Below are 27,209 nucleotides of genomic sequence, written 5' to 3'. Positions count from 1 at the left end.
TGTAAAACAGGTTACCCCAAGATTGTTGAAGTATATAGCGTATTAGAGAAGAAGTATTGTGAGATAAATCTAGAAAGATAGTCTGGGACAGGTGTGTGCCCTTTATCAGATAGGCCCTAGTGGGTCTGTTACAGAAGATTTTGAGCAGGTAAGTGAAGTAAGTGATCGGTGGTATGCATTAGGGTGATGTCAGTGTGGAGAGGCTGAACTGATCCAGTGGAGACCATATTTAAGGCTTTGTCACTGAATACAGAATGTATTTCTTAGTCAGTGTTAGTGTTCTTCAAAAAACAGAACCAATAGGAGAACTGTGGGGGAGGGGAGAGTGCAGGGAGGAAGATTGATTTATTATAAGGAATGGACCTCACATGGTTATGGAGGCTGAGAAGGTATCATCATTTGCCCACTGCAAGCTGCAGACCCAGGAGAGTGATGGTGTAAGTCCCCGCCTGAGGGCAGAAGACCAATGTGCCAACTCAAATAGGTGGACTGAGAGAACAGACTCTGTTCTCTTTTTGTCTTTTTGTTCTATTTAGACCCTCAATGGATTGGATGATGCCCTCCCACATTGGGGAGGGCAGTGTGCTTTCCTCAGTGTACCCATTCAGATGTTCATCTTATTCAGAAACACCCTCATAGAAACACCCAGAAATATTGTTTAACTAAATATCTGGTCACTCTGTGACCCAGTAAAGTTGACATATAAAATTAACACCTACTGTATGCCAGGAAGTTTAGTATCTCTAATCCTGATAATGGCCAGTGCCACTACTATACCCACGTAGCTGAAGAGAAGATAGAGGCTTAGTGAGGTTGAGTAACCTGCTGAAAAGCTCCCAGTGGCCAAGCAGTGGAGTTGTAATTTCAGCCCTGGTCTGTGGATTCACTGCCATCCTCTGCCCTGTGCTGTCTCACCTATGAGCTGGCTGAGAGTCCAGCTGGGGCAGCAGAGAGCTGGGGAGCCACAGACAGCACAGATACAAAAACCAAAGAAAAATTTCTGATGTTTTGTGGAAAGAAAAGAGGCACACATACATTCATTTTCATTAGAATTTAGCAACTTGTTGGCTATGGAAAGTAGGAAGAGGGAATGAATAGCCAAATGCCAAGTTTTTAATCTTGATTAATAGCAAATAAGGTAAAGAACAAGTTTGAGGTGAGAAATGATGACCTCTGTTTTATATGTACTTGAGCTGGCATGCCTTTTCTGGGTCCTTCCCTAGGCCTGAATCCTTACTTTATATGTACCTCTGTTAGAGCACTTAAGCTATTGTGGAGTAACTTATTTTATTTCTGTGGGTGACTCCCTCCTCACCCCGATATTAGGAGCTCCTCTGAGACTCCTGGTGTTCCTGTACCTAGCACAGAGTAGGCTCACAGAATGTGCTTCACGCATGTTATGTAGGCTAGGAGCATTTGGTCACAGAGGCAGGAGGGAACAGTGGAAGTCCAAGGAAGAAGACCTTTTGAAATGCATGTTGTGAAACTATAACTTGGACCCAACTAGAGATGAATGAAAGACTTCCCCAGCAGCATGGAGGGCCTGCTTCACAGACACACTGAATTTATCATGAAACAGGTGTGTCTATTTTCCTAATTATTTGCAAATGACGCTCACCTCCCTGGAGATGGGAATGGTGGAGGGAGTAGAGTAAAATGAATGTTCTGAAACCAGTTAACTCTGGAGTTAAGGCTTGAGACTGTGGCAAGTGAGGCTATGAAAAAGAGAAAAAGAGGAGGTTGAGGGATTAGAGTCTTGAGCACAGACCATGTTTATTACTGTAGCTTCAAAGTGCTTCAGTTCTGTTTTGTTATACTGTTCACAATTGTTGATTTTTTTATGCTAAGGAAAATCAGCTTAAGTATGCAGATAAAACTTCCTGTCATTTATGTATGAACAAGAAGGTAGCTCAACTCCTAGCTCTACATGCTTACTGGTTTGTCACCTTCGGAAATCACGTGATCCCTTTGTGCTTCCTTTGCTCATTAACACCAAATGCTCTCACCTACTTATGGCTCTTCTGATGATGAAAATTGGTTCATAAGACATGAAGAGCTATTGAAATACTAGAAAACCCATTGGGATTTGAGCAGATGCCTTGAAATCCTCATTGATCTGTTGGTGCCACTGTGGTTGGCACATGTCCTCCCTTCCCGAAGGCCTGTGGAGCGTGAGAACAGCGTCCTCTAGTTGTATCAGGAGAGGACTGTGGTGTTGGGTTCTTACTGAGCTTGTTTGCAGCCAGGTCATGGAGCCCCAAATTGGGGAGCAGGGAGGGTGCTATCTGAAGCCAAGCAGTGATTTTTTTGCTCCCACTGAGGGCCCTGCTTGTCTCCACAGAGCATCTTCCCTTTGACAAATAATTTAGTCTGTGAAGACTCAGCGGTGGAGAAGCCGCCTACAGTTTGCGTCTTGGAATTCATTAGTCATCATGTGTTCTACTTCTTTAAGTTTTCTTTAGTACATGGCAAAATCCACAAACAAAAACAAAAGGAAAGGGAAGAATAAGAGCAAGGAAGATCTTGAAGAGATTCCAAGGGTCCTGCATCCTCGACAGTTCTCACCTGATAATCTTGCAGCTGATTTCATCAGTCCAGCTTAATCAAATACTGTTGTTGCATCTAATTAATAACTCCTTTGTGCCCTTATTTCAGCGAAGGTTATGGTCTTCGAATGTTTGAATTTTCTCCTTCCCAATCATTTCACTGTGTCAGCCCTATTGACATAGTTTATTTATTTGTAAAGGTGTGTGTGTGTGTTTGTGTGTGTTAGGTTTTAGTATATCCAGTGAGGTATAATTTACATATAATAAATGGTACATAGTTAAGGTTTATATGTTGGTACATTTTGACAGATGTGTACACTGTGAAACCCTCACCACTGTCATGATGGTGACCATGTCCTTGCTCCTTCAAAACTTTCTTTTGTGCTCCTTTTTAACTGTTCCCTGTACAAGCAACTGCTAATCTGCTTTCTTTTGTAAAAAAAAAAAAAAAAATTAATGTGTTTTTGAGAGAGTGGAGGAGGGGCAGAGAACGAAAGGAAGAGAGAGAATCCCAAGCCAGTTCTGCACTGTAAGCGCAGAGCCCAGCATGGGGCTTGGTCTCACAAATTCGTGAGATCATGACCTGAGCTGAAATCGGGAGTTGGACACTTAACTGACTGGGCCACCTGGGTGCCCCTGATCTATTTTATTTTCTGTCAAAGCATTGAGACTTGGAGGAAAGTTTTTAACTGCAAACTCAGTATTTTAAAATAGCTTATAGTATACTCAGGCTATTTTTTGAGTTAGCTTTGGAAGATTCTGTCTTTTAGAGAATTTGCCTATTACATCTAAGATGTTGAATTTGATGCCGTGAAGTTTTTCATAATACCCCTTTATTATTTTTTAAATATCTGTAGAATCTGTATCGATGACACTTCTCTGATCCATGATAACAACTTGTATGTTCTCTTTCTTTTTTCCTGATTGTTCTGTGTATTATCTTCCTATGGCTGTTGTAAAAAATCACTAAAACTTGGTAGCTTAAAACAGTAGAAATTTATTCTCACTGTCTGGTGGCCTCACATTTGAAATTCGTTTCACTAGGTTAAAATCAAGGTGTTGGCAGGGTCATGCTCCCTCTAGAGGCTCTAAGGGGACAATTTGTTTTTTGCTTTTCCAGCTTCTGATGGAACTGGCATTTCTTGGCTTATGGCTGCATCAGTCCAGTCTCAGTGTTCATGGCCACATTGCTTTCTCCCATCCTGTCCTGATTCTCCCTTTTCCATGTCAGAATCCTTAACGTAATTACATCTGCAAAGTTCTTTTATGCCATCTAAGGTAACATTAACAAGTTTCAAGGGTTAGTTCACATGCATATCTTTTGAGGGGCTATTATTCAGCCTACCACAGTGTGGCTCAAAATTTATCAATATTATTTATATTACAAAGAACTAACTGGCTTTTGGTTTCATTGATTTTTTTCCTCTCAACTGTCTTTTTATCTATTTCCTGGATTTCTATTCTACTCTTTATTATTCTTTTTATCTTGTTTATTTTGGGTTTCATTTGTCCCTCTTTTCCTGGTTTTGTAAAGTGGAAGCCATGGTCACTGCTGTAAATTTTCCTCTGTTTTACATTAGCTGCATTCCACGAAATTTCATTTGGTGTGTTTTCATATTCTTTCAGCTCAAATACTTTCTGATTTCCCTTTATTTCTCTTTCCCATGGAAATGTATTGTTTAGTGTCCAATAAGGAGGGAATTTTCCAGTTCAGTTATTGATTTCTGTATTAATTTCTTTATGGTACAAGAACATTCTTTGTGTGACTTAAATACCTTTAAATTAATTAAGACTGGTTTTAGAGCTGAGAATATAATCTATCTTGCTAAGTATTCCGTGACATTTACCATTCATTTACTGTTGGAAAGAATGTGTATTCTGCTCTTGGTCAGTAGAATGTTGTTTAAATGTCAGCTCAAGTTTGTTGATCATGTTGTTGAAATCTTCTGTATCTTTGCAAATTTTCAGCCTACTTAATTGTATGAGTTATTGAAAAGACAATGATGAAATATTTGAGTATGACTTTGGGTTTCTCTATTTCCCCTTGCTGTTGTATCAATTTTTGTTTCATATGTTTTGAAACTCTTATTAAGTGCCTCAACATTTAGGATTGTTATGTCCTCCTGATGAATTAGTCCCTTTGCTGTTACAGGTTGTACTTTCCTGCCTTTTTGCATGTCTGATAATTTTTTTTTTCAACGTTTATTTATTTTTGGGACAGAGAGAGACAGAGCATGAACGGGGGAGGGGCAGAGAGAGAGGGAGACACAGAATCGGAAACAGACTCCAGGCTCTGAGCCATCAGCCCAGAGCCCAACGCGGGGCTCAAACTCACGGACTGCGAGATCGTGACCTGGCTGAAGTTGGACGTTTAACCGACTGCGCCACCCAGGCGCCCCCATGTCTGATAATTTTTTATTGTATGCTAGACATTATAAATTTTATCTTACTGTTGAACTTTGTTCTCAGATGCTATTCAATTCCTTGGAAGCAGGGGGGTCTTGATTTTTAAACTCTTTTGGATGGTATCCAAGCAGTGTTTAATCTGGGTACTTTTGATTACTCTTCCTTACACTCTAGATCTTTCCCTCTGATTGGTACAAACAAGTCCTGGAGTGGAATTCTTTAATCCCTTCCTGCAGCTCTTACTCCTGCCTTGAGTAGTTTCCTCACACATACCCACTCAATGGAGGAATACCCAAGGGGGACTGCAGATCTCCATTGTCCCCTCTCTGTGAATTTCTCTCCACTCTGACACTCCACTCTGGCAAGTCTAGCTGCTTTGGCATCCCTGCATTCTGAGCTGCATCCTTTCAATTCAGGGAGACCACCAGGGTCTGCATAGCTTCCCCTCTTTGTATTGTGTCCTGGAAACTTTTTTTGAGGCATTAAGATTGGGCAGTCTTTGTTGGGTTCACTTCTTTTGTGTCCTGAATCTCAGAGGTCACTACCCTTTGTTGTCTGTTACCCATTATCATGAGAACTATTGTCCAATACATTTTTCATGACTTTTAGTTGGTTTCAAGTCGAAGGCAAATCTGGTAACCATCACTCCCATCTTGTGTGGAAGTGGAAATCAGGAGCTGGATTTTATTCAGAGTGAGTTCTAGTGCATTTTTAATTACACCTGGAGAAACATCTGTAGGCTTGGCTCATAGACAGCCATTAACAGGAATGGCTACACTTGTAGGACTGTCCTTTTCATCCTTGCCACTGGAGTACCTGCCACACTTGGACAGCCATTGTGAATATTAGTATGAGGTGTTCAGAATGGAGGAAAAGATGAACCTATGTTTGGTTCTTTCATGTGGTGTTTTAGTGTATGTTATATTTTGAGTCCAGTAGGTTTTATTGTGTGGGAATTTGTGTCCAAAGACAAATAACTTTTTAAAAAATTGTAAAATGTTTGTATACACTAAATGTTTTTAATTATAAAAATCAAATATAATAAGTAGAGCATGACATTTTAAATTTTCACTTACAAACATTCAACCAATTAATATGTTTGATCTTTTTCTTCTGCTTCATATCTTCTGTGATACAAAAATTAATGATAGTTTGCATTTAAGTCAATTTTACTGCCTAATAAAGCTGGTTTATAATTTTAATGAAAGGAAATTATTTCCTTTTATTTATGCATAATCAGATGTGCTCTACCGTGACCAGAATTTATCTGTATATTAAAGTCATTCTAATAACAGAACAGCTATTGTTTATTTTTAGCAGGAAATCAAAACCAAGAAAAAGCTAAAAAACTCAGAATTTTAAAAACTAGGAAATAAATATGTGACATTTATACAATAGTATATATCTTGTTATTTATACAAGTCAAACTTTAATCCTAATTTGTCCTAATTTTCTCTTTATTTTTCTGTCTCCTAAAATCATTATTACTTAGTCTGTCCATCAAATCATGGAACAGTTTAATAGTGAAAGTAGGCACAGCTGCCCACAGATTATAATAGATTCCTTGCAAAACACCGGTTTCTCATCTATGGAGGTTTAGTACTAAAAGCTGAAAAAGGGGTTTTATTTTTGTGTTGTCGTCATTGTTTTAAATTTTCCATGGTACACAAAGTAAGTGATAATATTTTTCACTTAATTTTTTTTATTTATGAAAATTGGTGTATCATTTTATGATGCTGTGTGTGTGTGTTTCATGTTGTGGCTCATTTACAGATAGCTGAATTTGCAGGCGAACCTGCTACCTTTCAGTCAACTGATCCAGATGTATTTCAGTATTGTCACAGTAAAGCTTTGAAAATCTACCTACTTCAGCTTTTCTGATACACTAGGTTTAAAACTGCTTTACTTTAAACTAAAACATTTGACATTAAAATACTTTCACCCTCCTTTCTAAAGGGGTTGTCACTGCATTAAGCTTTGAATGACCATAAATGCTTCTCTGTCCGTATCCTGTCTTACCATTTCAGGACAAAATCATTTGCAGTAAATCAAGTTTTTCATGTGGTTTTAATCACATGCATGTAGAGATGAATATTCTCATTCTGATAATGTTCAGTTCTAATTAATACCCTGGCTCAACATCCCATGTTAACTTTTATTGCCAAGACAACAGCATATTTTATTCCATTTTTGTGAACTGGGATATTAGATTTCCTAAAGGTTGCTGAAATGGTAAAATTTCCTTGGATTTTGAACTTGACTTGGTTTAGGGTTTATTAATGAAACTTGGCCTCCAGGAAGAATTCCTCTAATTAAGCAATTAACATTCCAGTGATCCTAGGCCATCTCTTCTAACAGCGGGAATACCATAGGTCCTGGGAGTCAACCCTGGCCCCATGAGGACACTGTATAGAATGCCTCTTCAAGCTAAGGTAAAGGTGTGCTTGAAGTACTTCTGGGACTAGAAGGGGCAGTTTTAATAATTATGCCCAGACCATAGACGTCAATAAGGTTGGTTATCTTACATATGACCTCTGTGGTTCATATCTGCAGCTTTCCAAAATTGATCTGGTGTTCTGACATAGAGACCAACGCATCTGTGCCATTTTGAAAGCCCATTTGTATTTTAAAAAGATCACTGAATGCCCCTTAGGGAACTATTCAAAATCTAGAAAAAAATATATATATTTATTTATACCCCTATGTAATTTTTTTCTTTTATTATCTTTTGGGTAGCATTTATTAATAGTATACACCATATAAACCATAACCAAGTCTGATACCTTGCCCAAATTTCTTAACTTTAATTGAATAGGTTGGAAAGAATTTTGTTACTTAAGTCAGATAAATTGGAATGAATTCTGTTCCTTGTTTAATTGTTTTTAATGAATGCCATTCTTTTGGTTGATTAAAGCAATTTGCCAGTGACTTTGTAAGTAGTCCCACATTGAATGGATTTTTAAATAATAATTGCCAAGAAAGTGGAAAAATGAAGAGTAGTTAATGCAGTTTGTAGGGATTTAAGGAAGAATAATTTCTGACAGTTCCAATTATGTAGGTCTTCCTAGAACCTATAAATTGCTTTAACTTCAGTTGTTCCTTGTTGCTTTTACAGTTTAAACTCAAGTATATACTAAATCTGTTTTAGAAAATACATCGTGCCCAGATTTCTGTAAAAGTATACACGTTCTATTTTATAATGCCCAGTTATGTTGACTTCACAGAGATTTGGGGAAATTAATCCTAATGGGAACAATGACTGTGGGAGCTGAAAATAATAGATGTGTCCTTCTTTTTCTTTCTTTTTTAAAAAAGCTGGACCTGTGATCTGCAGAATGCTGAGTTATCCCCCAACTCGCCGAGCTTTAATTGTGGGTTGTGGTCTGCAAATGTTCCAACAGCTCTCAGGCATTAACACCATCATGTATGTATTTCTTTCCTGGCTTTTTACTGAAAAGGAATTGTGAAGGAATTATTTTACATGGAAAAAAAAAAAAAAAAGAATAGGACTTTTGGTGTTTTGTTGTATTAATTGTGTAGGATCCTCCTTTTGGAAGATACTTTGCAATTTTTAATCCTGTCGATGTGTGGTTTAGAAGGAGGTGATTTATATTGTTATATTTTATTGCCTTATTTGATATCATAAATTTCTTCTTGTACATCATCTGGTACTTCCTTATATTCTGAGCTAATGAATGTATCATTTTCATAAGCCATTACTTGATGCTGGTTAGAAAGTGAAACAAAAGGGAATCATCTGGCCTTGCCAGGGATTAATGGGCACTCAGATAACTAGTTTGTTTCTTTTGGGGGCAGTTACAATACAATGTGATGAAAACATTAATAGAAGATGTTTATTACCATCAGAATGGGAAGACACAAAAGTTTCATATTGTCTAGTTTCAGATTAATCCCCAAAGTTGTATCGGTTTGGGAGGTAGAGCAGGATGAATAGGTTGTAGTATGTTTCATTCATTCAACATTAAACACATTTTTTAATGGCCTATTTTATACGAGGCACACAGGAATGAGTAAAGTAGACGTGAATAAATTCACAGTTTAATATAGAATTTCAAATTGTGATAAGGGCTGGGCAGGACTATTCCAGTCCTCCACAGAAAAGACTTTTAAGATCCTAGGTAATACAACATGGGTTAGAGGAAAGTCATGAGTTTTGCCAAGAAATTAGTTGTTGGGTGAAAACCTGCTAAATCTTGGAAAATTCTCCCCCACAACCTATTGGCTAAAATTATTCACCAAAAAATGCAAATCATGTAAAATTCAAATTTACTTGGTAAACCATTTGTATTTAGGACTCTTGATATTTTCCTTTGAAGTTACTTGGGATTATGTTTGTTTTCTGGATGAGGTGCACCACAATGGTTCTGTGTCTACCGTCCTAAGTGTGGTGATGGAACAGAATTGTAATGAGGCTCATACTTTCAAATAATGCAGTGCGATGATATCCTTTGTGAATATCTATTTTATCAACCTAACTTAAAATATATTCTCTGTTTCTGTTGTTTGTTCTGCCCTTTTCTAGGCATTTAAATTTGACAAAGTAAATTTTTGTTCTGCTTTATTGTATTCCTATAAAACATCATCAACAGAGCCAACTCTTACTGATGGGTAGTGGCTGAGACCAGTGTGTTCCTAGTTGAAATGGCTGTCATAGTCCATTCACAGATATCTAGTGTAAACCATGCTGATTAAGGTTTTTAATTTTTTAAAGTTTATTTTATTTTGAGAGAGAGTGAGAGAGATAGTGAGTGGGGGAGGGGCAGAGAGAGAGGGAGACAGAATCCCAAGCAAGCTCCGTGCTGCCAGAATAGAGCCCCATGTAGGGCTCCAACTCATGAATCATGAGCATGCCCTGAGCCGAAATCAAGAGTAGAATGCTTAACTGGCTGAGCCATCCAGGCACCCCAGGGTTTTCAGATTTTAATAAGGCATTTATTTCTCCAAATACTCAGTCTTTTCACAGTGAGATCAAGTGATATGAGTCTAAGAATCCTGATAGTCCTTAAGATTTATGGTAGTCATTATGTGCTTTGCTTATCACAAACTGTACATAATAGAGGTAGCATTGTCAAACAGCTTTTGCTTGCAGTTGAGTATTAATCCTGGAAAGTAGGCAGAATAAAATAAGGTAAACGATGGCTCAATTTAGATTGCTTCTACGTGATGCAAAACAGATGGCCAACTCCCTGAAGAAATTAATACGACATTTTAATGTCTGGAGGTTAGAGGGTTAGACACTTAAATGAAAGATGCCTATGATAAATAACTGCTGGTTATTCATAATACACAGTTTCAAACATTCATATTTTAAGCCCATAAAACTTAATGCAAATCTTTCATTATAACAGACTGCACTACTGTCATCATCTGGATGGAAGATGACTAATCTGGGAGTCATTGCTATAGTGTGTTATCCTTTACTCTTTCTAGTCTGTATTGGTGTGTGTGTCTTTCTCCATTCTTAAGATTCAGTAAATACTATCGTAAGTTTTGTTGCTTCCAATTTAAAATAATTTCTTAACCGGAATCTAGTAGTTTATGTTTTGTTTTTAGTAGAAAATATTAATTACGTATTTTTCTTATTTTAAAAAATGTCATTTTGTTAATTTGGAGTTCTGTTTTTATGGATATTCCGTTATGTGTATTTCATTCCTTTTTCTTTCCAGCTTTTTTCCTGCTAAGTGGGAAATAAAGTAGGCAGTGCTCTTCAGTATTCACAGCCCAAACCTAATAATCTGTAGAAGTTGAAATCTTTTTACAAAGTCTGTCTTTCACCTGGAAGTTTGTGTGAAACTGAAATATGAGGTATTTTGTATTCTATCTCTCACCAAGAAAAGTTCATAGGAAGATCATATGGAAAGATACTGAAAGATAAATCATTCTTCCAGTTGCATTATATATCTTACCATGTTTAGTTTTGTCTGTTTTCCCTCATAGAATTTTTGTTTCTATCTCCTTGACCTATTTAGTATCCTACCTCAGTCAAGGAAATAGATTTTCTTCTCGTAATATTTAATTTTCACATTGTCTCCAATGAAAAAAAAATATTTTGTGTGTGTGTATGTCTAAGTATTTCTTATTCGTATAACTCACATTTATATCCTAACCTATACCTTATCTGCTATCCTATGAAACAGTGAGCTTCTGAGTTCTTAAAAGCATTACGTACTTTAGACACTACATTAAACTCTTAGAAGAAGCAATTTTCTAATAAGACTTTAATCACTTAATTTCAAAACATGTTGAATAGATTATTTTCTTTTCACAGTAGAGAAAGAACAGAGTACATGGAGTACTAGCTTTCCTAATATAAAAGTGTTGATATTGCACTATATCTCACAGACCAATAAAATATTTCCACATGTGTTAAAAAGGAGAGGAGTAATAGATGAAGTTGATGATGATTAATGTGGAGGAAACTTTCTTAAGAAACTCTCATTGTGATCTCTTCTAAGCTCTACGTATAAAGTCAAGAAAATTTCCATTTCCCATCTAACAAATTTTATCTGGATGACTACTGATACTTGAACTCTTCCCGCATTGTTATTACTACAGCCAAAATGTGTGTATATGTGGGAGGGAAAGAAGGAGAAAAAGTAAGAAAAATAAGGAAAACACCTGGCTGTTTAGAGGTTTGATAGCATGTTGCTTCTTTTGAGCAACTTATAAGCTGTATCTTGATACATTCTTATGAACATGTAATCAGTCCATTTTAGACGGGTGGGAGTTAACAGATTTTTACCTAGGAAGACCACCAAGTGGTTAAATGGCTCACTTTAAGGTTACACAGAAGATCAGTAGTAAAGAGGAGAAGGAAATCCAGAAATTTAAGCTTCTGAGTCAGCTTCAGGTAAAAACGATTGTGAGAGAATAGATTTCTTTCGGGTACTCTGTGCTAGTACTCTACTTTTAACCTATTCTTCTTTTAGATTAAGGCTCCAAGATTTCTCTCTTCCTACTCTTCCCTGTTCTACTAACTCAAAGTGGGAGTGGGAAATAGGCATTTATATTGGATGGGCAGTGATTCTTCTGTAGCTGCATTCCCTTAATCCCCAGGTGATCTCTTCTTCTCTCATATTTACAAGAGATAATAAAGGATTTTGGAAAATATGCCCTGATAGTAATAATGTTAAGGGCTATCCTTCACTGAACATTAAATACCAGATATTCCTGTAGCATGCATTAACTCACTTAAATATTCACAGAAAATGAAAAAAAATTAGGACAAAACTGCTAGCCCCTCTAATGGTATAATTATGTATTATGATCGTGATAATAAACGTTTTTACCATGTTACATGTGTAACACTATAAAGTATTTTTATAGACACGATCTTTCCAGATGTTCATAAAAATCCTGTCAAGTAGAGCCAGTTCTTCTGTTTATTCTGTAGCTAAGGAGGCTAGGGCTTAACAAGTTAAATGACTTATTCATTGTCATCCAGTTAATAAGTTTTAGCAGTGAGGGTGGAACCCTGATTTTCTGACTCCAGATCACATGAACCACTCTAGTTTGAGAACACCTGAAATGCCCAGAGCTGACTGTTTAAAGCTTGTTTGGGGGTAATATAAGGTAAGAAATCAAAGTTAGTGGAAGTTAGTGGAACTCATTACCATCCAAGGATTAAAAAAGAATGTGGAATGATTGTGTGTATCCATCTCAAGAATCATGAAGCTCATTACATTCTTTAATCTCCTGGTACCCAGTTAAGTAAAGCCTTTGCTTTCTGCCCTTATCTAGAGTTCCTGGACAAGCCAGCCCAATAGATGACTGGGTGAGGCATTTATATTTGTTAATCATTTTCATCAACTTCATAAGGGCAGTATTTCTGTATCTGTTCCATTCTCATATTTTGTCCTCAACAAACTCTCCTAGTATAAAAAATGATCATGCAGTCAGGAGACATGGTACAGCAAGCAGGCATGGGCAGATGGTGGTAAATGTAGAGACAAATAAAAGTGACAGGAAATAAGAGGAAAACAATAAGGATTTATGCATTCTCCTGTTGTAAATCGGAGCCAGAGGTGAGGTTTTGCTCTCGGAGATCTTCAGCAGGCAGGATGCATGGACCAAAGCATCTGCTCACTAATGTGAACATTCTTCTCTCTCCACCACCTCAGTAGGACTCTGAACATAATCCAGAAAAGCTGTTGAATGATAACATGCTTACCCCATTGAAATGCTTCAGGATGAGTGTATTTGTAGTCAGTTGTGTTCATTAGATGAAAGTGATTAAACAGATGAGAAATAGTGAAGGTTCAGGGTTCACTCCTTTGCAAGATGAGTTTAGTGTGTTGGGAAGAATATTGGCCCAGGAATCAGGAGAGAATTAGTTTCAAAATCTGTCTCCACAGTGGGACTTTAGGCATGCCAGTTACTTGCCTTCATTCTAATTACCTGTCAAGTGAAGTAGATGAGCTTTAATGTACATTTGATGAGGAAAAATGGGGTTTCAAAAATGGAAGCTAAAACATTTGTGATTGAAACACTTTAAACCTTTCTTGTTTGGAAAGTTATCAGACTGCAGGAGATCAGTTTTAATCTAAAAAGAGAAAATGTATTTGGTAGACATAATTTTTGAAAGATTGGTTAAATGCTTGTCATTGTCCTAGATACTTAGCACCTTATTTGTTAAGACCACACTTTTATTTCCAAAGCATATCTTTTTTAGAAGCACGATCTTGGTTATAGTTGACAGTGCTTTGCCCCAAGATTGTGTAACAAGCCTGATGTGCGAGAACATGGCTTCCATAATGTTGTAAGGGTAGGCTCAAGCTGAGTGAACTTCACTGGCCTCTCAAATCATGTACAAGGGAAAGGATGCAACTTCCACCTTTGGAGTCTAAGGCCATTTTTCATGACAGATCACTGTCACTGTCTTAATGTGCAAAACAAAGCATTCTCATCAGAGAAGCTCTAAACCCTCTAAACAGAAGGGCTTTCTAGTGTGTCTGTTTGCTTTCCATTTCCCTCTGTATATGTTGCACACCTGTCTTAGTTTGAGTTCTCCAAAACAGGCTCTAAGATCAAGAATTAGATGCAGGTGATTTGGGGGGGGGATGCTACCAAGAAGCATGAGTAAGAGAGCAGGGAAAGTGTGGTAGGGTCTGGGATGCAGTGAAGCATCTCAGCTGATCTCAGTAAGCAGAGTTCAAATCCTGCTGAGGAATAGTGTAGAATGTGATTCAGCACTATTCCAGTAATATTTCTTCACCATCCCCAGTCCCTCAAGGTAGTGTCATGCCTACAGTCATTCTTTGGTTCCCTGAGCAATCTCTCCTGGAGCCAGAGTTCTCAGGACCTAAGAAGAGAGACACAGTTTAACTAGAAATTGTCAGATTCTAGAGTGAGTTTCCATAACTAGAGGACATTCAGAGAGGGGCCAAGAGCATATGGGGCAGGGCATTAAGAGCATCTGTTTAAAATCTTGCTGTGTCTTCAAATATGTATAAAAATAAGTTCACACAATATGGATATGGACTTTCTTAGTGTCTTTCCACGGTTATAGCAAATTTATTTTTAGTGAAAAAAAGTCACTAACCATACAAAAAGTAAGTAATAAAAGTTTCATAAGAAATGATGAGAATATATTTCCTTGAATATTATTATTTTTTGGAGGTTTTTTATATAATTCATGAATAATTTTGTCTCGTCATAGGAATCTTAAAACTAAAGTATTCATTTATTCCTTCAACCAGCATTTCCTATATTATTGATAGAGCTTCAAACATAATTCTTGTCATTGAGAAATCTTTATTCTACCAGCAATTAGACACAAATACTTACCACACAGCATTATAAAACCACGTTAATATGTTGTTAGGAACACTGTATATGGAAAGACTAGTTTTACCTGGAACATGAAGAGGACATATATAAGTGATTTTTTTGGATACATTTTTAAAATTTCTTTACATGCATTTGTTTTCTGGCCAGAAACGTGATGTATCAAATATGAACACAACGTTTGGTGTTCGATCTGAATTTGAATCCAAACCTGGTATACTTGCTGTGTAAGCACTACATGCTGTTTTAATTTCTCAGAGTCTCAGTGATCTGGAAATCCAGAATAATACTTTTACGATGATTAAATGAAAATAGTATGTATGGTTCAGGCCCATGGGAGGCACTGGGTCCATGCAAGCTTCATTTCTGCTCAGCATGTATTGCATTTTGTAAATTCCAGGGAATTTGTGGAAAGCAGGGACATCCCGCAGTTAATGCATCCTCTTTGGCCCATGCCCATTAATCCAGGATTTAAGCCATCCTCTGTAGATAGAAAATTGTTATAATATTCTTTCATTCATGTCTCTGTTTTCAGAATATAGAAAGGAATCATAGTAGTGTTTTTCTTGTAACTCACAGATACGGTAGGAGTGTTGTCCACTTCAGTATTAGGGGTGTCTTTTTATCTGAAGTTTAAGTCAGGGAGAAAAGACCTCAGTGACCTTTGAGTGATCAAAGCTAATATACCTCACGTGGCCTGACTTGTGGTTTACATCAAAAGATGGTCATATCCTTTTGCATGCTTTCTGAATCAGATGTGAGTTTTAAGGTTCTGTGGCAATTAATGGAAATTTATCTCCGTGGTTTGTTAACGTATCAACAACTAAGATTCTGGGTTCCCCAGGACATCTTCAGTAATATAAAAACATGAGTTCTTTGCCTACCCTTTCTCTGACTACTGCTTTGCTGAAAGGTAAGTAGATGAAATAGAGATGCTGTTAATAAGTTGAAATAACAACATGAAATCCAGGGCTGTACCCTAAGAAATAGACTTGCTGTGTCCATAAAGTGAAACCTTGCCCCCCCCCCCCAAATCATAGGTAAATTTGAGAGTAACCACTCTGGGTAATTCTAGGTAGACTATTAAAAACTTGTAGAGATGTTCACTTCTTTCTTCATTCTTTAAACAAGTAGGTAGAAGGCACTCTGCTAGGGACTAGAGATACACAGTAGGACTTAGCCCATCCCCAGGGAACTTTGGTCTTTTCCCCCTCATCCTTAAAAGAATATGCTGCCACCTGTCTTGAAAAGTTCCTTTGAAGATGAAAGGAGGCAGCAAAATGACTGCTATAGGAGATAGTCAGATGGTGTTGGGGGGTTTGATTCTCCTTTCCACACTTGTATTTGTTGTCCACTCGGTAAGTGAGCTGTCTAGGCTCTCCTCACTTAGTCATGGTTCTTTTAAAATGTTTCCTTTGTTGGCACATCACAGCATGATATCTTGAGTCTCCTTCATGACTTTGCCTACTTGCTTTGTTCCTTAATGTGGGTGCTCCCCAGACCTTGGCTTATAGATCTGCTGGAGATTTCATTCTCTCTCATGGTTTTGATGACCATCTACATGTGAGGGATGAACTGAATCCACATTTCTACATCAGAACTGCTCTGAGGTACACAATTCTATCCAACTACTGGACATTTTTACTTGGATATCCTACTCTCACCAGTGTCCATGTGTACAAAACCAAATGCCTATAATTTCTCTCCAGTTTTGCCTCTCCTGTAATCCCCATTGCAGTGAGGTGGGTGCCCAAGACACTATATGGGAGCTCACCCTTGTAAATACAACAACTGCAATTTCCTTCACTTTTACTTCCTGAACATCTCTTCTATCCTTTCTATTTGCTTTATTTTCATTATATGTCTGAGTTCAGGCTCTGCTTTAGTCAGGGTTCATTGTATTTGCAAACACCAGAATCCCATTCAAATCTAGCTTAAGGAAAATAAGGGAGTTTGCAGTAAGAATTAGAGACTAAAGGCAGGAAATGTAGCTGGGCCTACAAAGGGGCTGAATCCAGAAACTAGAGAGTCACTTGCTCAGCCTCTGTGTCCACATGGTACTTTGTCCTTGCTTTTCTCTGGCTGAATGCATCCTCTTCCTCCTTTCTTTTTGAGATCTTCCTCTGGGTTTTTTTTTGTTGTTGTTGTTGTTCATATTTGGTCACACCCTGCCACATAACCTTAAATGTACTTCTGAGTTCAAGAATCCACAATTTATTGACTGGAGTTGTCTCAATTCTTAATTCCTAAGAGAGAAAAATCAAGGTAGACCTACCCTAGCTCACGTATGTGAGGCCAGGGGCTGGGCAACACTGTAGGAAGAGACTCAGAGGATTTTTCTGCCTTAACTCTCACCTCCTTCATTCTGTCTTTATCTCTGCCTGTGAATTTTCTGTTTTTTTTTTTTTTTTAATTTTTTTTTTCAACGTTTATTTATTTTTGGGGGGACAGAGAGAGACAGAGCATGAACGGGGGAGGGGCAGAGAGAGAGGGAGACACAGAATCGGAAACAGGCTCCAGGCTCTGAGCCATCAGCCCAGAGCCTGACGCGGGGCTCGAACTCACGGACTGCGAGATCGTGACCTGGCTGAAGTCGGACGCTTAACCGACTGCGCCATCCAGGCGCCCCACTGCCTGTGAATTTTCTGAAACAAAGTCAAATCCTATCCCTTCTTGACTTAAAAATCATTAGTAGTTCCCACCGCTTTCAGCTCAAAGTCTAGAGCCTTTCATGTCCTGACTTTTGTCCGTCTTTGCATGCCCTGTGTCCAGCCACTTCCCACACACTATACCTCCTGCTATACTGAATATCCTGTACCTCTGGTGATGCTTAAAACGAATCCAGGCCTCAGTGCTTTCGTACATACCATTCTCCCAGGCCTAAATATCCAGCTTACCCTAAAAGAAGTTAAACTCAGGTTACATGCCATCTGCCTGCCTCCCTGGGCTGATTTATGTGATCCTCTATAGCACTCTGAGTAGATAATTGTCATAACAGCTATTATGCTTTATTATAACTGCAGATTTATTTTTCCCTAAGGAGCATACAGACAGTAAAATTTCCCTCCTTGAAGTACTCCCCAGGGAGAGCAAGCTAGATTTTAGTTACTACTTTTTTTTTTTTTTTCCTTCGTTCTGTTTGTAGTCAGGGTCATAGCCTAGTGTTAACGATTGGATCTATTTTGGCCTATGTGAAAAATCTTTGTAACTTCTGGTTTTCATTTGTTGCAGTTATGGTTTTAGGAGAACCACAGCTACAGCACTCAAGATTTGAGAACAGGATCTTCCAAAACCACTGCCAAATGAGTCCTGACCTTTAGAATCAGTGACAAACTGCAACAGCATTACTAGAGATTTGTAGTACTAGATGAATACTCTTTAAGTTTAGTTTGGGTTTCAACAGTGAAGATCCATGGCAACAATTCTGCAAGTTAGATGTCTTGGTTCCTTCTTTCTTAGGGCAAGGGGAAAGCTAAGTTAGTGACTGCTATCCAAGTTTGTGATTATGCTTCCTGTGACTGATAGAATTTCAGGATTTCAAATGCTATTAAGCTGCTCAATGCAGAGACAGATAGTCTGATGACATGTCATTTGTGGCAGGGAGAAAAATGAACAGTGTCTCTTGATGGAACATCTTCATTTATTTTGATAAGATTATTTTGTACTGGGCAGATTAAAATATACAGAACTAAATATAAGGTGCTCCTATTTCCATTTCTGGAAAAACGCACAGTACCAGAAAACACAAAATGTATAAAGTAGATTTAACTATGCAGTTTTAACTTTAGTTTCCTACACAGAAGTAACAGCCTCCTCACGGATTCTTCTCATGAGCTTCTTCACCTTCCTTAAGGCTCTCTCCTCAGCCATTTATCATAAATATGTTTAAGGAATTTAATCACGTACCTAAGACTATTTGCAAGAACTAAACTTAGCACCGAGGTATGTTTTCTTAGGAAAGTGAAGAATTTTTGCACTTGTTACATTTTACATTGAGGTCCAGATTTCAGGGGACCATTTTGCCTTGTGGAGTATATGTGTTCTCTGTCCACATTCCCTGCCACTGCCCACAGCCAGGCCCCATCAAGGTTTTTGAGGTGGTGCCACCTGCCCTAAGGAATCAACATTCAGCTAATATTCTGCTTAGAACTTTCCCCATACATACCCTGTTCAGGGCTGGGCCAGGATGAGGGCAGACAATTAGACTGGTTTGATTTTAGGAGTAGAAATATAGTGCAGTCATTACAACAGTAGCTGTGGACTTTAGTAAAATGTTCAGCCTCATTTTTTGCCCCCAAGATCTTTATTTCACATTACAAAAAAAAAAAAAGAAAGAAAAAAAAAGAAAAATTTTGAGGCTTAGTGATGAGACTGCCATTTGCCAACACTTTCCTGTCACTTTTATCAGCTAAGAGGGAGTATGTTATAGCTGACTTTGGAATCAGACAGACCAACATATTTAATAATATGGTTAGGTAAATGAGATGCCATATTTTTTTTTTTTAATTTTTTTTTCCACGTTTTTATTTATTTTTGGGACAGAGAGAGACAGAGCATGAACGGGGGAGGGGCAGAGAGAGAGGGAGACACAGAATCGGAAACAGGCTCCAGGCTCTGAGCCCTCAGCCCAGAGCCTGACGCGGGGCTCGAACTCACGGACCGCGAGATCGTGACCTGGCTGAAGTCGGACGCTTAACCGACTGCGCCACCCAGGCGCCCCGAGATGCCATATTTAAGGTACTCCAATGTGACTAACTCATAGCAGCTTATTATTTATTACATTATTATTTTATTTAGCATCAGTCAGACCTGGAGTCAGATTTTGTTAGATTTCCTGACCTATTGTTCTGTGTTCAGTGACTTACAGCTGTTCTGAATCTCAGCTTCCTTATGTACAAACGGGATATAACCTGCCTTTTAGGGTGGTTTTGGTTTCGCTCATTCATACCCATCTCTTGAGTGGCACTGCTAAGTTGTTCCAAAGTATAGGAATCCTCTCTGGTTTTCTTTCTTCTTGCTCCCCACATCCTGTCCTCTAGGGAGTAAGCTCCAAACCATGATTCCCAAACTGTAACAGAAGCACGAGACACTTCTCACAGGGGGATCCAGGAGATATTTTAAATTTGTGAGGGAAACACAGACATGCTCAGACCACTACTGTTAGGTAGTCTGTACCTTAATAAGCTGAACCATTAGGTATTTCTTTTGGCTTATCGGTGAAAAAAATTACTGAGATATGAAGGGTTCCATGAAGCCAGAAAGACTAGGAACTTCAGCTCTTCCATCTATCCTTCCCCTTATCTTCATCTTCCCTACTACCAGTCATCCTTGCCATCATGGCCTCTTACTCATGTATTGCTATAGACCATCTCCTAACTGGTCTCCATGTATACCCTCCATAAGTCAGTCTCCACAGAACAGCAAGAATGGCATTTGAAAAATAAAAAGATCTTAACGCTCCATTACTCAAAAACTTCTAGTAGCTTTCTACCACACTTCAGTTCAGCCTAGCTCTTTGCCATGGTCCACAGACTGCCCATCTGGCTCCCGTTGTGTCCACCGTCCTCATCTCCTGTCCCTCTCCCCACCCCAGTCACTAGGTCTTAGCCGCACCAGCTTTTTTTCTTTTCTTTCATCTGTTTCTCAAACTCTACAAGTTTGTTGCCATCATAGAGACTTTGTGGTTGCTTTTATTCTGGCTGGAAAGATCTTCTTCCAGATCTTCCCTGTGGCTTATTCCTTCTCAATTGTGTCTAAATTTAAATGTCACCACCTCAACATAGGCCTTGACCCTGTTCTAAAATAGCCCCCTCCTTTTCATCTGTATCACTGCATTTTCTTCTTTATAGTATTTATGATGGCATAAAATTATCTTCTTTTACTTCATTATGTTCTGTGAGAGGAGAGCCCTCATCGATCTTGTTCCTTTTTTTTTTTTTTTAATGTTTATTTATTTTTGAGAGAAAGAGACACAGAATGTGAGCAGGAGAGGGTCAGAGAGAGAGGGAGACACAGAATTGATGCAGGCTCCAGGCTCTGAACTGTCAGCACAAAGCCTGATGCAGGGCTCCAACCCACATTAACTGACTGAGCCACCCAGGCACCGCCAATCTTGTTCCTTTTGAAGTGTGCCCAGCACATAATTGCCCTCAGAAAATATTGGAGATGCAAACAAATGCTTGTTGTGTTTCCCTTCTTCAGAACCAGAAGATGTCATTGATGATTATGTGCACATTGCTGCTTTTTTATCATGAAGTCTTGCTGAAATTTTGAAAGATGAAGGGGGTTATTTTAAGCCTTGGATCATTTATTAATCTTTCTTCAGCAGTCAGCAAAAGAAATGTAGTCCTACTGTACTTTACGTTTATCTGAGGTGCCTGACTTTTCCTAATCCTTAGTAAAACATTAAAAAATGGAGAGAAAAAAATCCCTTTTCTATTTCCTTCTTAACCTGAGTCTCTGTAGATTCTCACAGTTGGAGAAATCAGAATCATCCTTGTAATACCACTCATTTCATTAAAACTCAGAACTGAAACCAGCATGGAAGAAAGGAGTTGATACAGCCTTTGGGTTTTTCCTTTCACCTGTAACAGGAAATGAATGAACTAGATTGCCAAATTATATTGTTCAGGGTCTGTTTGTAGTTCAGCTGGATGAAACTTTTTTGGTAAAGGAAAGAAAAGAATAGCTACTTGATTAATAGAATGAGGACGCTACTCATTAACCTCAGTAAAATGGCAATATTGTAATAGTAGAGTATTATATACAATAAACTGAAACTGTAGGAATATTTTCATTATTAGGACAATGCAAACAAGTAAATTTGGATAAGCATATATAATTGTAGATGTTTATATTCCAGCTGTTTGTTTTGTGAGAGTGTGTCTCTCCTTGACTCTTTACAGAGTCTACTTCTAACTTACTCATTGTCTGTTTGCTAAGAATATAAAGTTGAGTTGAAAAATTGTGAGTCATTTCCTAGTAGAAACAGTATGTTAAGCTGGTACACAAATTTCTTTATGCCTTACCATATCTGAAATATTGGAACAATCTTATCATTGCTGTTATGGGAAAACTTCCAAGTTACAACTCAAGATTCCAAGTATGTTCTCCCTCAGCCCCAGAATTCCCAGGTGGGAGTGGAATGAAACTGCAGAGATGCTCAGGGGACCCAGGGTTCTCAAGGTGCAGCTGTGGGTATGTGTAGGTGCCAGACCCTGCTGGGAGGTGAATGGGCTCAGGAGAGATGGGGTGGCAACCGCCAAGGCATCAGCAAGGGCAGCTGTAGTGATGAGAACTCCGGTCATACTAGAGTGTTCATTTCTCCCCTGGTAGGGGCAGAAGGAAGTACAGATGGCATGGTGGTCCTGACATTGACTGTCAGAGATGAAGGTGGCGAAAGATCATTCCTATATATGAGCTGTTTGTATGTTGCATGGTTGTACATAAGTCAATGTTCCTAATATGGATTTATTAATTGACAATTCAGATTTCTAAAATCAGAAAAGCTTAAATAGCTAGTGCTTCTCAGTATGAATCAGAGTAATACAGTATTTGTTTCCACGTGTTCATTAGAAACCCAATTTGTGTGTTAATTTGGTGATTAAAATTATATTGCAACTTCTGTTGCATGTGTTTAATGTTTCAACAACCAGAAAAAAAAAATGTTGGTTAGCTGGTTATTTTGATGGTAGAATATGAATCCAATGGCTTGCCAGATGTGAAGATTGATCTATTAAGCATAGTAAAGCAGGTTTTTGTATTTTGCTATTTTTAACTTGTTTCTTCCCCCCTTCAATAAACAATGGGCTATACACTTGAAGTTGAGTCATTCATGTGGGTTAAAAAAGTCACTGACTTGTTTTAAGGTATTGATATTTTTAATTTCAGTTTTTGTATTATGTATACAAAAGTCAAGGTATTATACAGTTTATCAGTACAAGCCATAGTCCCTGCTACTCCCTTCCTCTACCTAAAGTTTTGCTCTCCAGAGGCAGTTACTTTACTTTGTTTAGGTATTTCCTTTTGTAATAACATCTGTATTTCTAAATATCTAATAAATATGTAATTTTTTATTGACTTTGATTTTTGAAATTCTGAATGACTTTACATTATGGAAGATGAAATACTTCTTGCAACCACTGCCCCTCACCATTCACATTCACAAGCCCCCCCCATAATTATATCTCAAGTTTGTGGATTAACTAATATTTATCGTTTTCATCATTATGACTACATAAGTAGGGTTTCCAGCTGAGTGACTCAGCATGCTGCGATTACATGGACTTGACATTTGTGCCGCACATCTTCTGCTTGCTACTCTGGTGATATGCTCCACCCTTCACCTTAGCCTGTGCCCTGGAGCCAGACCCCAGGGACTAAATACATTTTTAGCAACAGTTGTTTCTCCTCTCTAGTAAATAATTGCCTCCTTCTTTAATTTGCTCAGTGTTCAGTGTACCCCTCATTAATGCTTTCCACACGCTCCTCAGTGGAACTGTAAAACCCTAGTGAGAAACATCAGGAAATCCATCCTTGTGATTCACTTCCCCTCCCCTCGTCTTTCTTGCAGCCCTTCCTCCTGCAGCATCTATTATCCCGCTCCCTTCTGATCTGGACGCTCTCTGTACCTGGCTGTAGAACACTCTCTACTTCTCTTCTGGTTAACTTCCCCGTTTGCTGGATCCCATGTCCTCTTGTTAGCCTCACTCCTTTTTTTTTTTTTTTTTTTTTTTTTTTGGTGGTTCTTATTCTACAGTAGTTGCCTGTGAAAAGCTCAGTGGGGAGTAAAAAAAATTGAGACCCCGACATCTTCTTTTCTGTCCTCAGACTTGATTGTTGTTCTCCCTCAGAAGGTTTAAGGCCATCGACTTTCATTTTCAGATTGTGCCTTCCAGCTGGCCTTCACTGTGCCTGCTGTCCTCAAACCTTCCTTGTTCACTGTCTCTGCACAGTAAATGTCCTCTCCGTTCCAGGTGTTGGATGGGTAAGAGCGCTGGGAGGGAGACAAGGGTTCTGACTGACTGTTGCAGAGATTTTCAACCAGTCCTCTTGTTTTTAGTCCCTGAGATACCTAGTACCTCCAGTTCTTGAACCTTTGTGGAGTTTTGTCATGTAAATTATCTTGCTTCTTGCTGGCTTCCTCCATTTGCTCTGCTGTTTTAGGCAAGTTACCCCTTGTCTATCCTCGTTCCATTGTTCAAAACTTTTATCCTTGCATGCTTTAAAAATTTTTAATTTTTTGATAGTTATTTGATGGAGAGGGTGAGAAAATTAAAGCTGCTGAGTTTAACTGGGCATCTTTCATAAGCTATTTAAAAATATTAAGAGGCAAAATATAGTCAAGTTTGCAATTAAGATGCTTGTGTGAAATAAAGTTTTTTAACTAAATTAATTTTTTTATTTTAATTTTTAAATTGCATCTGTACAGTGGAGAATCTAGCATTTTGGCTCTGTTTTATCTATTCCTCATTGATTAAAAGAAGCACTCTTGGTCCCACCAATCACACAGAATAATGCAAGCAGAGCCTGAGTGGAGGATTGACAGGTTCTCAAATTAAACCAGTAAATTTACATATTAGAAGTAACATGGATTTACTGTGTGGACTCCTCTAATAGGAGAAAGAGTACGATTTTTCACCCAATCTAACAAGCCTAAATTGGGTCAAAGCCTATCAAATACTAGTGCTCTGAAATTAAATATTTTTCTGATATATGAAATATCTAGCATTTTTTTGATTTTTGAAATGGAAAAAGATTTTATTTGGGCAAAACATGTTTTCCTTTATAGAGATAACATTGCTATAGAAAAGAATCTAAATGAAGGGACATAAGTAACAAATTCTTAAATGCCTACCAGGCTCTTGTTACTAGAAATTTAACTCATTTTCAGTAACACAGGCATTTGATACTAAGCCTACAGTTACACATATGATTTAATTTCTACTATTATTTAATGGTTTTGTGTTCAGTTTACTCAAAGTGATTCATTTAATCATGTGTGTTTCAGGGACTTGAAGAGTATGTACTGTTTATCTCTGTATTCCACATTTCCATAGAAGTTCAATAAATGTTGAAATAAAGCAGCCACACTTTATATATCTAGCATAGTGGTTTGAACATATTGAAGCTTAATAAATTTGTCAGATTAATCAAAGATTATCCTTAACTTTTCTAAATGTCCCTTAAAATCTTTGAATATGAAATAGACTAGGTTTAGCCAAGTTACTATAGCATTATATAAACACTTGATTTTTTTTTAATTTTTTTTTTCAACGTTTATTTATTTTTGGGACAGAGAGAGACAGAGCATGAACGGGGGAGGGGCAGAGAGAGAGGGAGACACAGAATCGGAAACAGGCTCCAGGCTCTGAGCCATCAGCCCAGAGCCTGACGCGGGGCTCGAACTCACGGACCGCGAGATCGTGACCTGGCTGAAGTCGGACGCTTAACCGACTGCGCCACCCAGGCGCCCCATAAACACTTGATTTTAAAAAGCAGTTTTTAGGGTAATGATAGCAAATGAATGTTTTCTTGTTTTAAAAAGATAAATTCTAACAATGTAGGCTGCATATAATGAATATACTATTTGAAGTATTTAACATTTTATTAAATTTAATAGAGCATGAAATCCTGAACTAACTTGTATTATTTCATATTTAGCGGTGTGTGTGTGTGTGTGTGTGTGTGTGTAAGAGAGCAAGCACCCATGCACATAGAGAAAGGGCAAAGGGAGAGAAAGTGAGCGAGAATCTTAAGGCTCTTCGCTCAGCGTGGAGTGGGACACTGGCCTTGATCCCACAACCCTGGGATCATGACCTGATCCGAAATCAAGAGTTGGGTGCTCAACTGACTGAGCCACCCCGTAGGGTTTTATATTTTAAATGACAGGAGGGGAAGCCAGGGTTATGCTTTGATTAATGTATTTATGCTCTTTCCAGATACGTTTTAATTCATATGACTCCAGTTTCCAATAATTCACTTTGTATTTAATTGTTATTCTATAGCTAAATGAAAAATCTTAAACTTCACAAGTATTTAAGGGCTAGGGATCAAAGGTAGCAGTAAAGTTGTGAAATTTAAGATTTTAAAAATTCTCATGGGGCGCCTGGGTGGCTCAGTCGGTTAAGCGGCCGACTTTGGCTCAGGTCATGATCTCGCGGTCCGTGAGTTCGAGCCCCGCGTCGGGCTCTGTGCTGACAGCTCAGAGCTTGTAGCCTGTTTCAGATTCTGTGTCTCCCTCTCTCTGACCCTCCCCTGTTCATGCTCTGTCTCTCCCTGTCTCAAAAATAAATAAAACGTTAAAAAAAAAATTAAAAAAAATTTTTTTTTAATTCTGTAAAATGCACAAAATGTAGTGGAGCATTCCATAAAGACATTGGGAGGGAAACATTATTACTGGACCCACTAGACCATTTGATTTTGATACATGAACTAAAGACTTTTGGCCGACAAGAATCTTACCTGTATAAAATGCTTAGTGCAGAGTCTGTTACGGTTCCATTAATGTGTGAACAAACTAAATACTTTGGTTCTGAAGGTACTATTCATTATGTAATGACACCTTGATGGCTGTATCAGCCAAGCAGCTTCTCTCCATTAGATAGCATCAGGAAGAGTTGTTTCTGTATAAATGAAACCTCTAAAAAAAAACTTGATGTTTAAAGTTAGAGCTATATTTAGTTTATAAAACTGTAAGGATAGTTGTATTATCTATTGAATTAATGACCTGGTTGTTAAAATACTGGTGAGAGATCTGCCAAAATACTAAAAGCAGTTTATAGAACAGTGTTACATGTCTTATTCATTTAGGATGCTGACCATGCAATTCATATTTCTGCTCCCATTTCTGTAAATGTCAGAACCATATAAATGTGTTTGGGTTTTTAAAATTCCTCATAATAAGATTTTCTATATTGTTTCCTGCTAGTGCTTCTTATAGCCATATGCCTGTGAATCTCAAGCCTCTAAACCTGAGTCTTACATGTAGGATGGTCTTAAGAACTGATTTAAAGGAATATTAATCACTTCCTCAGAGTACTTATCAGTTACTCTTTTATAAAATATCATTAAATATAAATTTAATATTTATAAAATATTTAAAAGTAAATATAAAATGCTAAATACTAAAAGGACAATTTAAATACAAACGATTATTATATACATACTTTAATAATTGAGGAAAATTTATCATGCTCTGAGGGACATTTTCTTTCTCACTGTTTTAATGTTCTCAACAGTATTTGAGTTTTCTTCAACAAATTCCGAACAACCCACACTTGAGTATTTTAAGTGTTTAATCAAGCAAATAAAGAAGTTCACCAAATCTATGCCCAGATGAAATAATAGGCTTCATTTTTATTTTGGAATCTGTTCTTTTCATGAAGGATTACATAGGATATTCCAATAATTGGGTGAAAGCCACTAAGAAATTAATACAGGTAACTTAAA

The 27,209-nt window shown here is 37.9% G+C and overlaps 1 protein-coding gene across 1 annotated transcript in view; it reads left to right on the top strand.

Moving 5' to 3' along the window:
• The window catches only part of SLC2A13 (solute carrier family 2 member 13), a 381,073-nt gene that overhangs the window by 154,932 nt on the left and 198,932 nt on the right, over nt 1-27,209 (top strand). Inside the window, exon 4 of the mRNA XM_045465179.1 lies at nt 8,268-8,376. Within this exon, the coding sequence (XP_045321135.1) occupies nt 8,268-8,376 (109 nt within the window). The remainder of the gene's footprint in view (nt 1-8,267; nt 8,377-27,209) is intronic.

The sequence above is a fragment of the Leopardus geoffroyi genome, chromosome B4, assembly GCF_018350155.1.
Source record: "Leopardus geoffroyi isolate Oge1 chromosome B4, O.geoffroyi_Oge1_pat1.0, whole genome shotgun sequence".
NCBI classification, from domain to species: Eukaryota; Metazoa; Chordata; class Mammalia; order Carnivora; family Felidae; genus Leopardus; species Leopardus geoffroyi.
This window is presented reverse-complemented; position numbering and strand designations above follow the sequence as displayed.